Here is a 19,889-nt window from a genome sequence, read left to right as displayed (position 1 = left end):
ACACCACTCTGTTATATGTGGAAGGTCTCCACATGCTTAACGGACTCGCCAATGAGGAAGTTGATCACTTCCTGGAGGAACACCCGACAATTGTCCCACTGTTTGATATCAATGTCGTAATAGCCGTTGGGCCTTATATTTTCGAGCCAACCAACGAGGAGAAAGATATCAACCCCGAACTTGATCCAAAGTCGCTCGAGGGATTGTGGCATGCTCACGAAGCGCTTGAACGAGAACTTCCCATCTCGCAACATGTAAAGGCATCAATAGTAGATGAGATCAATCTCGGCACCACCACGGATCCACAAACCTTGAAAATAGCAAAAGACTGGCTCCCGATGATCCCTCAACATTGGTTGGGTTGCTCACAGAATACCAGGATTTTTTCGCATGGTCGTACATCGACATGAAGGGGTTAGATCCACAATACTATCAGCACTAGATTCATCTTAAGCATGATGCATGTCTTGTACAACAACACCGCTACAGAATGAATCCCAATTATGCTGCCAAAGTGAAGGAGGAACTCGACAAACTCCTCCGAGTGGGGTTCATCCAACCATTCAAGAGGGCAACATGGTTAAGCCCTATTGTCATCGTCCCAAAGAAAAATGGACAAATACGGGTTTCTGTCGTTGAACGCACCGACCAGCATGGATGCATTTCCTCTTCCGTTTACGGATGGGGTGCTAGATGTCGTGGTCGGGCATGAGTAATATAGTTTTTGAGATGGATTTTGCGAGTATAATCAGATCCGCATGCACCCCAACAACCAAGAAAAGACGGCCTCCATAACCAAATGGGGTGTTTTTGTGGTAGTTGTCATGATGTACGGATTAAAAATGGTGTCGTCCACATTCCAACGTATCATCATCGAACTTTTTGACGACTACATTCCGGCCTTCATGCTGGTCTTTCTCGACGATTTTGCCTGTATGGCCATCAAGTTGAGCATCTTGACCACTTACGCCTCTGTCTCGATCGTTGTCGGCAAGCTCACTAAGCCTAAACCCTGTGAAATGTGCATTCTATGTCTCTAGAGGCACTCTGTTGGGCCACATCGTCAGTCGCGAAGGGATCGCTAAGGACCTCGACAAAGTTCAAGCCACCTTGAATGCCCTTGGTCCGACTATAGCCAAAGCCCTCAGCTGATAGGTGTCACAAGTAAATGTTGCGATACCTGGCTGAATTCGCGACACCGCTACACACCACAGTGCATCAAGTACCGTTTCGATGGACAACGGCGGAAGAAGACGATTACTGATCCCTCAAGGTGATGTTATCCCACACCCTTCTGGTGCAACCCCCTAACTGGTCACAAACAACCCTTCCACGTTTTCGTTGACGCTTCTTACATGCCCATCGGAAGTGCCCTCATGCAAATGACACATGCGAACTGGTATCGGCCAGTGTATTATGCCATCCTATGACTTTCAACGGTTGAAAGGAACTATTTGACAATGGAACGTGAAGCATTCGGCATGATATATAGCATCACAAAATTTCGGCACTATCTACTCGGCCGCAAATTCACGCTCCACGTCGATCACTTGGCCTTACTATATTTGGTCACAAAGCAAGCATTGACCGACCGACTGGCATGATGCATGTTGCTTCTACAAGAATTCCAATTTGACTTACACCATCGACCAGGAGAACAACACATAGTCATAGACTATCTGAGTTGGCTTGAATCAAGGGAACCAGCCGAAACCATATACGATGATCTGCCCAACGCCAACTTTTTCAGTATTGACCCTACCACACAATATGCCGAAATCTAGGATGGATGGATAAATGACATGATTCATTTCGTCAACACGGGACTTCCACCCGACCATTTGCCCCTAGATGCCAAGAAGCGGTCAGCACCCCGCAACCGAAATTTTTGCCTCTTCGCGAATACTCTCTACCACAAGGGCTCGGACGACATCTGAGGCCGAGTGGTGTGGTAGTTCGAATAGGATGATTTGCTACAAGAAACACATTACGAGATTGCCGGGGGACACTATGCAGGAGACACCACGGCTCGGAAAATTTGGCAGAGCGGCTTATGGTGTCCCACCACGCAAAAAGATGCCCATGATTTCTACAAACCAACCCATAGAGAAAGCCTGAATGCCTCACCAACTGGTTCTTCCATTAGAACCTTTCCGGAAGTGGGGTTTGGATTTCGTTGGCCCATGGAAACCAATCGTGAGTCGCACATGAAATAAATATATCATAGTGGTGTCCGACTATTGCACAAAATGGGTCGAAGAGAAGGTGCTTCGCGACAACACGGCCATGTCTACCGCAAAATTCGTTTACGAATACTTATGGTGTCAATTTGGCTGCCCAATAGAGCTTGTCAACGACCAAGGAGGTGATTTTCTCAATCGACTTATTCGAGATCTCACAACATACTACATGGTAGTCCATAAGAAAAGCACATCGTACTATCCACAAGCAAACAGCCTGGATGAATCCATGAACTAGACATTGCAGAACAAGCTCAAGAAGATCGTGAACGAAAATCGAACCGATTGGGATGATAAGCTCCACAGTGCACTCTGGGCGTATCGGACGATGTTCAAAATGAGTATCAAATACACACCTTTTTGTCTAGCCTTCGGTTTGGAAGCAGTCATGCCGATTGAGTTCCAAGTCCGAGTCGACAAGTACAAATCACCGAATAACTTCTTGAGTCTGAGTCTGAGTAGAAACGACTCGAACAATTACTCGAACTCGGTGAACATTGGATCGCCAGTCTGGCCCAAATAGAACATGGACATAGGAAGCTGAAAGCCTTTGTCGGTCGAACTCGAAAGGGCTCGAAGAAATCATTCAAAATTGGCAAACCGGTCCTAGTTTTTCAAACTTGGCTCGGTTCGAAACCAGGAAAGCTCCGTTTCCGGTGGACAAAACCTTTCTATATTATTGACGAATATAATGGAATTTTCCTGCTCAGGACACTAACTGGCGACATCATGCCGAAATGGGTCAATGGGTTTTGGTTAAACCCATATCTCGACCATACCCCACCAAACCCTTTCGCCAGTAAGCAACACGGCCACGATCAGCCCAGGGTAGGTGCCACAGAGGATCTCGGGGGCCAATCACCATAATTACCCCACCTACTCCCCGAAATTGTATACTATGTGGGCAAAAAAAGGACCCACTAAGTTAGGTATTTAAGGAGCATGCACGACTCACGAGAAAAGAAAGTACAAACGGTTTTTCGACGCATGGTCTTTAAACCTTATTATGGCAGGCAAGATTATGAGTCGAGGTACATACATAAAGGAAGGCACCACAAGCACAACACTCACTTACGCACAAACACACAAAGCCCTCACACTCTCTTGCCTTCTACACCAAAGCTCTCTCGCTCTCAGAATCCCTGCACAGAAGCTTGCTCTCACTCCCCATCTCTCTACCCCCACAACTATTCTTCCTCTCCACCTTCCAAAACAACCATGCCCGCTCAAAGTGTCCAAGGAGCTCCTCACTTGGTTAAACAGGCACGGTCTAGGTGGATACCTCCAAGTAGTCGATGCACCGTCTCACCCTGACGCATAGGAGATCGAATGTGGCATGCATCCTGACATGATCACCAACAATCAGATCCGGTCGGTGTTGGGCCTGCAACGTGGGGGAGAACATAACATTGAGGCTCTGCCTCAGACCGTCCTTGAAGCACATTTCGGGAAGTACTCGATGTTGGCAAAAGCATATAGTACATAGGGGAAGAAGGCGGGAATAATCATCACCCCCTACAGAGTCGGTGCACTCGATTGGGGAATCATCACAAGGGAAGGAGTTTGCGCCAACTTGTCGGCTTCTCAGACAGGAAAACAGTTCTTGCCTATGCTAGCACACTTCTTATATGAGCTTTATTCCTCCCCAATCCACTACCACGCCCCATCAAACCCTCACCCTCCCCGCCCCAACCAATCAGGCGAAACGAAAACCTAGCCACTGCCGATACCTAATGCCAAGACCCAGGAAGTTGAAGACAGTATTAGCATAAGAGGGCATGAAAAACCTAAGTAATCTGTTGTGGTGGAAAAACCGAAACTAAAATTGGCCAGTTCACGACCGGACCACCAGAAGGAGACTCGGTCAACCACGGGCAATAGTAGAAATGTCCTCCGTGGAGCAACCGAAACGGCTCCAAGAAGAAGCAGCGGACACACAGAGGAGCCCAACCAAGAAATGTCGCAGGTTACAATGCCACAACGAAGGAAAAACTCAAGGGTACTCTTCTGCTGAGAACCTGCAACTAGTCGTCGCTCCCGACAAAACCGTCAATGTTCTCACGGATAAGGCCTTGTCCTTAACAGGAAATATGGAGCAAGGGCAACCTTCCCGGTTCTCAGATGAGGAAGTAATGACCTTCAATGACTTGCCCGCCGAGTCCTACGAGCTCGGTGTGATCCTACAACACGATATGCCGTACGAGTTAATCGACTTCCTCGCCCGCCTCCAAGTTGTTGTCACGGCACACATGGCCCAACACCATGCCGAACAACAGATGGTCCAACAGGCGATAGCCAATGAGCTCGAATCGGACGCCAACACCATGCCGAACAACAGATGGTCCAACAGGCGATAGCCAATGAGCTCGAATCGGACGAGGAGACGCAGCTACAAAAGATCGGCCAGAAGCGCGTAGCCAAAACCCGGCGTGCTCGGATCGAGCTACCGGACCTCAACACAGCCTTCGTCGAGGTTTATTGCAAATTGGATAAATTGACCCGCGCTGCCAAAGATATGGCAGTCAGCAGCAAACAAGCACGCAAACACGCCAAAATGCCTACGGAATTATGGCAGGCCTCGGAAAACCGCTTGATCGAGTTTGAACAAAGGCTCAAAGAAACTGGGGAAACCAACCCTCTCACCCTACCACCCCCCTCTTCCAATCATGTGAATGTGTCCACACAAAACGACGAGCAAAACGACTCGGTACCAGCCACAAAAACGGTCAAGGTTTCCACATGCAATGTCGACGAAGAGCTCACGGTACAATGGGCGGTTGTCGAGAAAGCCAAGGAGCCCTATGAAGCTGTCAACAAAGAAGCTGATCAACTCTGGGCACAAGCAGCAAAACTCCAGCTGCTCGATGCACAAACGGCCCAGCTCCAAGAGACAGAAAAGAATGTTGTCGCGTCCCTCAAGGCCGCTAACTACTTCGCAATGGCAAAGTTGGCGGAAGTGGAGGAAGAGCATCAACGGGCAGCTCGTCAAAAATCTGAAAGAAATCGTAACTCTGCAGAACGAACTCTTGGAACTCCAAGTTCTCTCAATTCAACACCTTCACATGTTAGACGAAACCGAGAAGCTGCATTATTGGAGTCCCTTCACTAGCTGCAAATCTCCGCGACCTGAGAACTCGAACAACAACAGAACCGAGATATGTAGTAGTTAGCCAATAATTTGGATCGACTCCTCCGATGCTACAACATGCATACGAAGGAGATGGAGGCAAAGCTCGCTGGAGTTACAATATCGTGGGAGAACCTCAAGCCAAGCTTGAACGGGACGCCGCTAAGGCTAAAGAAGAAACGGACACCCTCCAGGCCAAATATGAAATGGTTTAATCCCAAGTGAAGGCAGTAGTGGCAAAGCACCGACTAAAGCTGAATCAAAAAGTCAAAACGACACTAGCTCACGGATGGAATGAATGGTCGGCTCAAGCAGCCGAATTGTAGATATTCTGAGCAAACGCCGAAAATCGAAAAAAAGAGGGTTGCAGCTTTTACAAGATGGACGAGAATAACATTCAAATACTCCGCGAAGATGTCACCAAGGAATTCCAAGCTTTGGACCAAACACACACCACGGCGATTGGAAACCTCCTTGAAGAATTTAACAATGATCAGTTATTACTCATGATTGAAACCGAAGGCTATGAACGTGAACGCCTCCGAGTTGAGAAGGAAGCAGAAGCCGCAGCAAGGGCCTAAACGACCGAGGAAACAACCCAAGAGCTGATAGAAGAAGAGGGGTCGCGCCCAAGCCTAGAAAGGGAACAAGTGGTTGAACAACCCACAAAGACAAAGCAGGAGGAAGGGGCTACGGACGCCACGATGTGAATTATAGAACAACATCTCGATTTGTCGGTCGAGCTACACACAGATGAGCCAACACAAGAGGAGGTGACTCACGAGCTGGCAGAGTGACCGGAAGCCCAGGAGACCACGAAACAAAGGACCAATTTGATGGTTGATCTCAAACTAGGGGAGTCGGAGCAACCGGAAGGCGTCACCTCAATTTTGGAAGAAGACTAAGTATACAATAACAATTTTTCAGCTCATTTCTCAATTTCAATTCTTGATTTTTGGGTTCGACGTGCAAGGCACTATCCCACGGGTGTGCCAGGTGTTATTTGTGGGACAAAGGGCACAAGGTGTGAAACGAACCTAAAGAGAGGAGTAGGTAAAGTAGGAGAAAAGGAGAATCAACCGAACGTGAAGGGAAATAGTTAAACAAAATATGCGCAGATGAGAATAGAGGTCATAAATCAGACGGAAGTAGTTGGAGCGTGCCAAGGGAAGCAGAAGCTATATAAAGCATGGAACAACGATAAAAGGGAGCGCAGAATATATATATATATATTATGTTTATAAGGGAGAGGAAGAGAGAACAGTACTATCGTCCATGAGCCGTGTAATCGTTAGTACATGCAGTAATATATAAACATATACTTTGTTGGGTCATTTCAGTGTCATTTCCATCTTCATTTTTACTTTTCGGTTTTGTCTTATTCATAAATCATAAGTCATATGACCGGTTGCGAGCGGCCATTTCGTAACAATAGGGCATGTTCGGCCCTATCATATTGTCCTATGTAACCATGGTTCGTTGACCTGATTACTCAGGGGAGTAATCGAAGGTGTATCTCCGAGGGAGGAGAAAACAAGTGCCTTGTCTTAATCGGAAGCTAATGTAACACAAGAACTTAGTAGAGGAAGAAGCAAACATAGACACCCTGAAAATAGAGACAAGTCTTATGCCAAGTTGAAGTCTAGAGAAAGACCTGCATGCTTCTATTGTGGGAAGCCTGGTCATTTCCAAAAGAATTGTCGACAACTTAGGAAGGACAAAGGCATGGATAATGAGGTCGAACCCAAAATAATTTCCGATGATAAAAACACCTCAGCCGTTGCAACCAGTGAGGAAGAGGTGTTATTTATTTGTGAACAAGCTAATGTGAACCTTGCAAATGTTGAGTGTGCTTGGGTAGTTGATTCCAGTCATAGAATGAACCATACGTATCATACGTGCATTCGCAATCAAGAATGGTTCAATCAAACGTGTATGGTAAATCGTCTCAAAGTTGGATTGGATTGACTAGGGTCTATATTATATATTGATTCACTCTCAATCCCAATAAGTGGACTCTAATCCATTGTGAACCACCAACATAAGTATGGTTGCAATATTTGCATTGTGTCACATGCATACTTTTGGGATGCGAATCAAGACATCTCTATCATCCTCACTTTAGAACTTTACAAAAAAATGAGTATGAACTATAGAGATTGAATCAAAATATGTCATTATAAATTATAATCAAACGTTCAAAAACTCATAAAACGTATATTCGAGAATATGAAGAAAACATGACATAGGCAATAGTAGCATAACAACTTACGACTAGGGTGACCTAATTTCTAATAACAAAGAAAGAAAAAAAGAAACGATAAAAAACTCATAAAACGTATATTCGAGAATATGAAGAAAACATGACATAGGCAGTAGTAGCATAACAACTTACCACTAGGTTGTGGTTAGTTCTAATAATAATAAAAATAAAAGAAGAAAACAATTAGAACACTAACATAAAATTTTGCTATGACATGGTATTAATGAGAGGGAGAAAGAGATGAGAAAATTGGGAATCGAACCTAAGAAATTGTTAACAATAGCATGACTCCTTACCACTAGGGTGAGCTAAATTATAATGATAAAAAATGATAAAAAAAGAAAGAAAGAAAAGAAGCACGTATTTTTCTCATGTCAAACGTGTTCGTTTCCAAACGTTTGAATGCTTGCACGAACACGAATAATACGTTTATATATGTGTATATTTAGTAGTTAGGTTATTGAAGCTGATTTTACCTGCGCAAAGGAAAAAAGATAGTGAATTAGCGAGAGCACGTGAGAAGGTGAGAAAACAGAGAGTGTGTGAGCGAAGAAGGAAGCATTGAGTGAGTGAGTGCAAGAGCTTAGACAGCGTGGACTGTGCTTAGAGGCACAAAAGTTGTGGCTGAGCGTGAGAGAAAGCAAGCAGAGAGAGCAGAGAAGTTCTGAGGTCTTCAACAGAAGGAGATCCTAACGAGTTAGGGTTCGGTGGACCTGGCCGAAATCATCTCTGAGTACTATCATTTCAATTTCATTAATGTAATGTTCTCACTTTGATTCTGTGGAAAGTGACTACTCCAACACAGACAGAACTACGTTTTCCTGTACATAAGTTTGATTTTATGTTATAAGGCCGTAACAATATGAGTGTAATATCATCCCCATTCCTTTAGACATGTCAAAGTGCCTCAACCATGAATACTTAAAAGAATATATATATCTTTTTTTTACCACAATTCTATCCCATTCATACAATTAATGGTTTGTATTTTTCGAATGTATAGTGTGACATCCTTGTGCTTTAGCTTCCCCATCTGTTGTTGATCAATAACAAGTCTGAAGCTCAACTGGTTTCTTTGTATCCCAACTCAAATTCGTGGGTATTAAAATGATTCCCCATTGGATTAGTGGACGCCTAATGATACAATCGAAGCTACATAAGACTAAGATGTTACAACCTTCATGAATTCGGTATGGTATGACCCGATAACATGGTGGTTAAAATATGTATCATTTGATATCTCGCACGGCCAACATTGCATTCGCAAACTCGCCTATATAAACTCCACTCACATCTCATGGTTCATCCAAAAAATAATAGAATCATTACCGATTGAATGTGTTCTCCAAGCGGTTATACGCTTCAACATATTGCATTGATATATATAAAATTGTTGGTTTTATCGAGGTGCCCGGAACTCGATATATAGCTTTGGGAAAAGCCAGAACTCCTCAAAGACATTGAAAGCTTGAGTCCTCAAGAACTTTACACATGCCTCCACCTGCTTCTCAGCATACTCCTTCACACTGGCAACTAGGAGCTTCTTCTTATGACTCAAGTGTGTCCAATACTCGGACAGAATATGCACCATCGTCTTACGAGCCATTTCGGGTGCTCCCATGGGTTGTAGGTATGCCTTGGCAGCTTGTTTAAGCAATTTATCTTTGAATGTAACCTCTGATATGTCACACCATTCAAGGTCTTTGGGCTGGCTTGAGTGACACCACTTGGCCCGAGACACAACCATGACATCCCGTAGACTCGTATACTTGGGTTGTTCCAGCGAATTCAAACCTTTGGGCTCTGATTTTTGGTCGGCATCGAGCCCGTCTTCATTACTCGTAAAACATTTGGGGAATGTCGACAACACCGCCAATCGGATAATCATTTCTGTGACATAAAGCATTGGATGATCAGCTCATATGTAGGAATTCATTTCAATGTATCATCATATCCTAGATCTATAATAAGCACTAGTCTATACTCATAATGCATTCTTTATTGTATAGTATGTAATGTTAATATGTATAGCGTGTAGTGTTAATATGTGTAGCATGTAATGTTATAAGTGCTTGATTTGACAAATTACGTAATGTGTCGGTGGTGGTATCATCGATGGTTTTAGGAGGATCAACTGAAATTAACATGAGAATAATATACATATATAAGAATTACTATGTATGAATCGGCATCTAGAGGTATGGTTACCAAACATGTATTGCCAAAAATATTATGCATTTCAAGTACCCATTGATAAGCACCACTCCAAGCCAAGCTAAGGTATTAGTTTGATATCGGTGATCATTGACGAGATGAACACGTATCTGATGTTAATAACATATCCAAGTAATCTGAAATCAAGATTCATAAAAATTGTTGGGGTATTAGATATATATTTTTATATATATATACACACACACACACACACATTAGGATCTATACACACACACACGCACACGCACATTATGATCATTGATGCCATATTGAGCACATGTTAAATAACAAGTTCTCCAAGTTTAGTAATCCATGGATATTCCATATATGTGATTAAAACCTTAATATGAAAATATCTTAACAGTTTTGCATTAGTTCATGGCTATATAACCCTTAGAGAAATGAGAAAAGGTTCATCATAATCTTATCAAACTAATCTATTTTACAAAGTAGGAATGGTAGAAGGATCAATAAACCTGAAGTGAAGTTGAAGAATGAATGAAAAGAGCTTACTTCTCTCTCTCTCTCTCTCTCTCTCTCTCTCTCTCTCTCTCTCTGCACAACAAAACAGAAAATAATAGAAATTTATTGATGAGCACTAACAATTGTAGAAAACAGGTTTTGATAAAAATTCACCCACACATTGACAACTTGCATTCACTCCCCACCACATACACACATACCACACAAATGTTCCAACTCATCTTTTTATTATATAATCCACCTTTGATATTTTTGTGTGTGTGAATACATTTCAAAAGGAACACTAGTGTGTATGTGTTTTCCACGACTATGCTTGTCTGGCTTTCAGAGTTGTATGACCTCTCAATCACCAAATCTAGTGACCATGTCCCACCAATTTGAGGTCTCATTATTGTATGAAAGAGAAATCTAGAAATCTCTTAAAACCACGTCTCTATTCAACCTTAGCAACAAAATAGGGTGCGAATTCGAGTACAATTCTCCTTAAGAGCCATCTCATAATACTAAGAGAATGGACAAAAAATACAAGATGCTTTAAAGTCTTGTCTTGGTCATTGAAATTATTCATTAATATGCAACGTGGAAAAGAGAGAACACAATGGTGCTCCTGGCTCCACATATGTATATGAAAACAAACGATTGACAATATTTATGGGACAATGTTTGCGTACATAGATTTTAAATTTTTAGCTTAAAGCATTTTTAAACATAGTGAGATGGATGAGCCACTTCACTTTTATTTACAACTTTAGCATTCAATGGGACAAATTAAATGACGACTCGATTTCATCAACAACGGCGGTCCCACAAGTTTTCCCAACTTCAGCCCCATTGGCATGGTCGATGAACATGTTATCAAACCAAACAATTTTGTCTTTTTTGCACAAGCTTAATTGCCTTCTGTTACATGAGAGACATGTCCACACCTCCCTTGTAAATTGAAAGATATTTGCTTATCCTATCTATCTCACTAGATGTGTCTATGTACGGTGTCAGTTGATAATTTTATTGTAAGTTCTATTTACTTGTGCCATCCTTCTACGATTGAGAGATATTCGTTGTTCTAAAATACGGCAAGCTTTGAAATAAGCTCGCAAATAATTGATAATTAGAAATTTGATGATTAATGAACAATAGAAATTGCCCTAGGATAAACTCCTAATTAAATAAAAAGATTTAAAATTTCGATTAAGAAACCAATTGAATAAATTAAGAAGTTTATTCACACAATTCCTAGGGTTTTAATCTTCTAATTTATTATTAACCTAGATTCGAATGTGAAGTAATCAAAAGGATGATTATGCACATCGTTCATACATTCTTAAAAAACATAATCTTTGCCCTCGCCTAAGAAACATCAATTATCTCTACACTATTCCACATGGAATAAGGTAATTAATATTGCATGTGGAATTCCTCGTTTTATTCTACTCTACATGCATAGTTGTGTGGACCAAAATATCTCCCATAAATTATGGATGAGGTGGTAGCCACATGTTCTAGAAAGGATTATAGCAAATAAAAATTTATAGGAAACATTTTAACGGCATTGTTTCTATACAGGAGACAATGTACTTGTGTAGTTTGTCATAACCACAAAATAGCAAGATCCATGTTTTACACCCATAGGAAAATTGTGGAACATAGGGCAATAAACCACCATCACAATTAGTAAGCTACAATACCTAATAATTCTTCTTAAATGAGATTTAACGATAGCTTAAGTATTCCATGATATTCCGAAAGATCCTTGACTTGAAAATTGATAATCTAATTATGTGTCTAGTTACAAGTTAAAGAAAACATCGGATACTAAAAATTTCATTCTTATCTAATAGGCTCATTCTTATTCTGCAATTTGACATCAAATCCGAATTGCACGAGGACTTGGAACATCCATACCCATAGTTGTTGATGTTCCAAGCCGTTATGCGCAAGTTCCGACCTAAGACTTTGTTTTCTTGACGAAAGAATGGATTTCATGGTACGACAAATCCGAGAATAATTGTTTTTATTTGCAAAATTTAGATTAAATTGACTCCAACTACATAATATGTAAGCGTGGCCCTCTCATTTGAGTGAGTAATAACTCATTTCATAATTCTTCCTTCTCTTTTTATACACATCGCATCATTGCAAATTGCGATACTACATGTACATTTTATTTATTTTATATATTAAATTATTATCGAATTGTTTCAATTGTTTTATATTTTATTTACACATACCTTATTCATTTCTCTTTTGCATGTAAAATGGTCTTGGTTTTTCAAACTTGAATTGAAGTTTACTTGAGATATCAATGACTTTGATTTACAACTTTCTAAAATGTAGATGGTTGAAGGCTGATTACAATCGTCATGCATGTGTTTGTGAGTGTGAATAGCCAATGAAGTAAAAGCTTATTTTGTTATTAATCTTGAATCAACACTTCTACTTCACTTTTCTAGTTTTCCACCATTCTCCTTTGTATTTTGAAAATGACATGTGTTTCCAAGTAGCAAACATGAGGACCTTATCAACTTGATGAGATGGACAAAACAGGCCATGTGACTTGTGTGAAGTATCTTCATTCCTCCATTGTTTCAAAATATATATGTTTCTTTTCACTATGCTTAACTAGCCTTTTAATCATCACACCTTTTTCCTCTTTCTATTATCTATGTGTCATGAAGCAATTTCTCTTGTCAACGTATCATTGCAATCCTAATGTCGAATGATTAAAATCTATTCCTTCCCAAACAGGATGCATTCTAAACATGAATCGCAAACCAAGTTTCTCACACCAATTGGAGGATAGATTCAGTGTATCCATGTGGAAGGCGTGGTGTGACATAAGACAAGGGCTCAAGTGCAATCAACCTAAGTCTGAACCTGCTTGTCTCAATCAACACATCCTATGGAACCTATGTATAAGAGATGAATCTGGTCAACTTATTGGATCAAGTTAGGGCTTGTCATGGGGTTGCATTATAGAATGTTTAGGAAAGAGTACATAGAATGTTGGATATGGTTTATGTAATTGTCAATACAAGATCAAAGCAACATTCTCCATGGAATCAAGGGTGGATGGACTATGAGATCTGAAATTGTTAACACTCTATTGCTTAGGGAAGTTGCTAATCAAAGGACGACAATGGAGCAGTGGATAGGCTACGAGGAGGAGAGCTTGTTGATCCCAAGTGGTAGGGAAACACCAGACATCATCAAAGGCCCTGTATTGCGAGGCAAGAATATGGCAATTCGAGTACTCACATATACTGGTCATAAATGGATTGTAGATCCTAGTTTGATCAAAGTACAACGAGAATGGGACATATGTACTTATAAAAACACATGGTTACGTAAGGTTAGTTGGGACTCTTTGCAATGGACGTGGCGTGATCCTTATGCGAGGCAAGGAAGCAAACCCATCCATTTCTTTCAATTCATGACTATATTGGGCCGCCACTTTCTAGCCCCTCAAACCACCTGCTAGTTGGCTGCTATAAAGGTATTGGACACATATCATGTTCCTCATACAACTATCACGAAGGTTTGGCAGAAAATCTAGAAAGAACAACACGCTAGGCGAATTACCACATTCCAATGGTTATTAATACATAAGTCGCTACTAGTTGGAACGTGGCAATGTGGGAACCTTAGCTCTCCTAACTGTGTAGTGTTCCCAAATGCAACAAAATCAATCTGACACACTCTGTGGGACTGGACAGAGGCTCATCGAATATGGTGGGGGGTTGGTCGCCTTTTGCAATTATGCTAGGTGCAAGGCAAAATCAAGTGGGGAAATGTATGTTGGTTATCATAGGCCCCAATTGAGAGATACGAACATCAGGAGGAGGGAATGACTTTGGGGATAAAAGCACAAGACGTTTTTTTCCACCATCAACAATATCCACTCAAATCCTATTAATGCTAAATCTCAAATTGTGTTGGAATCGGTCAGCCCAATAACTCTTTGGATTCTATGGAAACAACGATGTAGATGGGTTTTCTCTAACCAAACCGTGCATCTAGTAATGTTAATACAAGAGATATGAATTAAAGTTGTAGCTACTCGAAAGAGCCAATACGATGACGTCATGGGCGTGTTTGAGTCTATGTTGTCGTGAAGTATGAAAGCTTCACATTAAAAGTACAATAAGATAAATATGTAACTAAAATAAAATAAATCTTGATTATATTTTATACATAAAGATAATATTAACAACACACTATGATAATATTTTTATACTACGATAAAACAAAATAAAAATATGTTATAGTACATGGACAAGGACTTGAACCAATAACCCCCACCTTAGGACACTTAAACCTTACCATTTAGCCTATACTGATAGTTTACAAAAGATTATATGCGTTGTTTTATTTGAAGTAGTATAAAAACAACCTTATGGCATTCAAACCTTACCATTTAGCCTATAGTTGTGATACATATAAAAAATATGTGTTGTAGTATTGTATGGTTTAAACCATGAAATGTACTACATGTGCATCATATAGCACAAATGCAAGAGCCTCTCTGCATGTGCGCCACATGGACCAGATGTAGAACAATCTCTTCCCTATAAAAGGAGAAGGGAGTATGGTCACAAGGGATATCGAAGAAATCAAAATTGAAGAACTATAGTGTATGATATATCAATCAAATAGAATTATATTACATAAAAGATACCATAAAATAGAGAAAGAAAGGAAAGGTGTTTAACACCCAAGAGAAGCTCTAGCTTGGCGGTCGTGGTGCTAAACTCTCAACAAAAGGAAGGCGGTTCGAGTCTTATCTTCATCGAAATATTGAAGTGAAGATTGTTGTGGCCTACTATCAAGAGAGAAAAGAGCAATTATTTTAGGAGACAAAGTTCGACAGTTCAACGACACTCGCAATCACTTTTGTAACTCTTTCATCAAATAATTATAAATTTCTTTTATTCCTTTACATATCATTCTATATCCTATCTTGTCATATCTTGTTGATCTTGATTTACTCTATCTCTACTCTTTCGTCTCTTCCGTCCATAATCCCAGTGATTCCTGCCTCACTTTCATGATATCTTTTGTGTACGCAACGGTACGCTTCTAGGCAGGCCATGCCACAATTTGGTGAAGCCGACGTGAAACGGGGAAGTAGAAGAGACATCTAAAGTAAAGATCAACATCAACATGGCAATACGAGTACAATAGATCTGGTAAGGTTGTTTATTGAAAAATTGAATCAAGATCAATTATTTCATGCCTTACGAGAAGTTCGAGAGAAGATTGGTGTGTTTGATGGCAAAAATATTTCAAAGTATGTCAATATATATTATGATGAAATGGAAATGTCTGGTGTGAATGACGTCAATATGATAGCAAACTTTTATAAATTAATGGACATGGAATTAAGAGATAGAATTCGTGAAATACAATCATTGCATAGTTTGGATTGGAATGCATTCAAAGAATCACTTGTGTCTGAATATTCTTGTGAAGATTTCTCTCGCATGACTATGCGTTCATTCCATGAATGGGTCCTAAAAGAAAATAAAGGATTATTTCTTGCTGACACAAAAAAAGAGTTTGATAGATTGTATGGACACTTAAAGCCAGAAGAAAGAAATTATCTATGTTGGCAAAAGGTTGCTTTTTATTTTTTGCAAGCAGTTGATGAGAGATATAGAAACGAATTGGAATTTATGCTTGAAGTACCAAATACCGAGGATGGTATAACTGCATATTGGAATGAGGTAACAAATACTTGTAATAAATTTATGAAAATAATGCAAAGGAATGGTGCAATGCTACAAATACCACATGTGGGAATCACAAATCTGCTTGAGCAAAACATCGAATCTCAAAGACTTGGTCGAGAACCATCACACGAAATGGTCCATCGACCACGAGAAATGATCGAAACTAAGGGTGAGTCTTTGCTTGATTATTTGGTTCAAAGTATGAAAGATTTAACAATTAAAGTGGCAAAGCTTGAGAATGGTTAGACTTGAAGGTCAAGGGAACCATTTAGACCTCGATGCACGTGGTGTGATAGTGTCGAACATCGATTACGTGATTGTGCGGAATATAAAGACATGGAAAATCGAGACTTGGTCTATTGGAAAAATGGTAACATTTACTTAACTAAAAGTAGAAGTCCACTTAGAAAGAACTTTGGTGATGTTGGTGTTAAGGTTAAGTTTGAAGAAGTTGAAGCAAAAAAGGTTTCTGCAATGTACTACTCGGCAACGGCAGGAATGCGTCTTGATGACACGCCATGCCGATCATCATTCTGGGAGAAGGTTGTAAGTTCCGCACAAAAGCAAAAGATAAAGATGGAAGACCTTCGTATTGCTCGAGATTTTGTAAGGAAAAATATTGGATGGGATGTTCCGGTAGATGCTATGATAGTCTATGCTCAGATGGCAGAACACCAAGACCATGAGGTGATAGTGGAAGAAAAAAGGAAAAGGACGGATGGTGAGATTGGATCGACAAAAAATCATCTCCTTCGGCACATGCACATATGCTATGTTGTTGAACATGCTCAAGTGTGCCAAGTTTGGCTTCTTCCCGAAGTACAACTCGTGTGGCGACACTTTTCCTCCAGCTGCGAATGTCTGATTCTGAAGTTACACAATTGTTCTGACCGCTTCGGCCCAATAGAACTTGGGCATGCTCTTCTATCGTCTGATTCTTCTGCTCAGCCACGCCGTTCTACTGCGGCGTGTATCTACAAGGTAATTCGTGTCAAATTCCCTCCTTCTGCAGATAGCTTGAGAACTGGTCGAAAAAGTACTGTTTTCCGCCATCAGTCCTAAGACATTTGATATTTTGGCCAGTCTCCCATTCAATAAGGCTCTTCACCTTCAAGAAGCAAGAGAAAATTTGCTCTTCTTCTCGATCAAGCAAGCCCATGTTGTTGGCATAAAAGTGTTACCCAAAGGAGTGTATGGGGTGGTTTAAGGGTCAAACGTGATCAAGGGGTCCTGGTATATGTGTAATGTATACTAGTGTGAGTGAGGATAAATATGTGTATGAACACATGCACAATTATATGCATGTGTACAATAATGTAAGGGTCTTTTTGTAATGTTCATATTATGGTACTATATAAAGCCCCTATGGAGCACGTAATGGAATATAGAAGTTTTCCCTCTCATTTTTCCATGTCTCTGTTTCTCTCTCCTTCTCTCTCTCCGTCAAGCGTAACCCCCTTGGGAGGGGGGTAAAGCCGTTCTTGGCTCCACCCCCTACCCATCAATACTTGGCATGCCGAACAGTCGACTCTCCTTTGAGAAAAGTCTCTCTCTCCCTCTTTGTTCCTCTGTGTTTGTGTGTTGAACACGTTCGTGTTCACAAGTGGAAGGATCGCGCACAAGTGGAAGGATAAGTACTATTCCGTTTGATTTTGGGTTTTTTTTTGCCATTTCACAAAACACCTTGATACTAGTATCACATGTTCTCTAAAACTTGATGAAAAAGTTGAAAATTTCACCATTTGGTAAAATTGAAAAATACCAAATTTTGGTCAAATACGAAAAGTAACTTTGTGTATTTTTAAAGAAAAATTACAACTAATAAGTTTTTAGATCTTAAAGAAATCAAAAGCACAGGATTTCAAAACAATGAACGTTTTTATTTCATTCGATAAAATGTTTAAATTTGTTACACATAGTTGCACAACAAATACATTTGGGAGTTATTTGCATATATATCATCATTCTTTTCATGAGAATCACTACTATTGATAATATACAATTGTGACTTGTCCTCCTCATTTTCAAATGTACCAATCAAATCATTGTCTTCACCAAATGGTGTCTCCAAATTGTGTGTAGTAAATCTTCTTCACCTTCAATCTGAGATATCTTCTAGACTTGGTAATATCTCTTTTATTATGTATATCATTGTTGTCCTTAAACATCCAACTTTTGTCAGTGTAAATTCATACACAATGATATCCACCTAACTAATGTCAATGATAGATGTGTTACAAAGGTTTAATGCATCATCATGTCCAAAACTTTACCAATGTAGAATTGGTACCCTAGCTCATGGCCATCTACATGTGTAGTTATTAATATCCCCACCTTGAGTTCTTGCAAGTTTCCTTGTCACCTAAGTTATGCTCGTGTTGTCATCCTTTGTTCCACATTAATGTTTCTCTGTTGTAGATGAACCAAACTATGAAGATCAACATTAAGTGCTTGAAGTGGTCATTGAGAACCACGAGAATACTTTATAGACCATGTAAATGACATTTCCATGGTTCAATTACCATCAACACAATTATTAATGGTTTTTTGTTAATCAATGATGCACATTTTCACCATAAAGTATCTTAACATACATCTTTACAGTATCGATGTGCATCATTTTCTCTTGTAAAAACATAGATTTCAGTATAATTTGAGTTCATGTTTAAAAAACCTCTTTTATTTGAAAAACAAGAAGATTTTTAAACATGAACTTAATATGTTGTATCGAGTTAATGTAAAAAATAGAGTTTTGATCATAAATCCATACAATGTATTGAATTCATGTTTAAAGTTTTTTTTACCGGATTTAAAAAATAATAATTATAATAAGTTGAGCTTGAGTTCATATAAAAACTAGATTTTTCATCACAATTCAATACAATGTATCGAGTTCATGTTTAAAGTATATTTTTCTAAATTTATTTAATTTGTTTTCAATTTTGTTTGATTTTTTTCAATTGTTTTTTATTTTTTCCAATTTGTTTATGGGAAAAAAATTTAAAAACATGAATTCGATACATTGTATCAACTTGTGATGAAAACTCTGGTTTTTTCATCATTTATTAGAACTAAATGTTTTTTTCAAAAAACACGACAAAAAACCAAAATAAATAGGAAAAAAGCAATTTTTTTTAAAAACCCAAAAAAAAAGCATTAAACAAGTTAGCTTTTCAACACGAACTCGACATTGTATCGAGTTCATGTTGAAAAGCTAAAATTTTGACATGAACTCGATACAATGTATCGAGTTCATGTTTAAAGCTTTATTTCGGGATTATTATTATTTTTTGAGCTTTAATAAATTATGAAAAAACAGAGTTTTCATCACAAGTCGATACAATGTATCGAATTCATGTTTAAAATTATTTTTTTCCATAAATAAAATTGAAAAAAATTGGAAAATTTTGAAAAACAAATTTGAAAAATATACTTTAAACATGAACTCGATACATTGTATCAAATTGTGATGAAAAAACTAGTTTTTATATGAACTCAAGCTCAACTTATTATTATTATTATTATTTAAATCTGGTAAAAAAAACTTTAAACACGAATTCAATACATTGTATGGAATTATGATCAAAACTCTGTTTTTTACATCAACTCGATACAACATATCGAGTTCAAATCTTCTTGTTTTTCAAATAAAAGAGGTTTTTTAAACATGAACTCAAATTATACTGAAATCTATGTTTTTACAAGAGAAAAAGATACATATCGATACTGCAAAGATGTATGTTGCACAATAAGATACCTTATGGTGAACATGTGCTTCATTAATTAGCAAAAAAACATTAATAATTGTATTGATGGTAATTGAACTTTGCAAA

The 19,889-nt window shown here is 39.3% G+C and overlaps 1 protein-coding gene across 1 annotated transcript; it reads right to left on the bottom strand.

The window, feature by feature from the left end:
- Nucleotides 1-8,734: 8,734 nt before the first annotated feature.
- Nucleotides 8,735-9,979, bottom strand: LOC147850810 (uncharacterized). The gene is made up of 2 exons (XM_087335424.1): nt 9,878-9,979; nt 8,735-9,520 (listed from the first exon to the last, which is right to left on the bottom strand). Exons 1-2 carry the CDS (start codon nt 9,879-9,881, stop codon nt 9,030-9,032), a joined length of 495 nt encoding a protein of 164 aa, XP_087191550.1. The 5' UTR covers nt 9,882-9,979; the 3' UTR covers nt 8,735-9,029.
- Between the last annotated feature and the right edge of the window lie 9,910 nt (nt 9,980-19,889).

Source organism: Azolla caroliniana, unplaced genomic scaffold, assembly GCF_043228905.1.
Source record: "Azolla caroliniana isolate FFs.n. ecotype wild unplaced genomic scaffold, voAzoCaro1.0.p SCAF_20, whole genome shotgun sequence".
NCBI lineage: Eukaryota > Viridiplantae > Streptophyta > Polypodiopsida > Salviniales > Salviniaceae > Azolla > Azolla caroliniana.
This window is presented reverse-complemented; position numbering and strand designations above follow the sequence as displayed.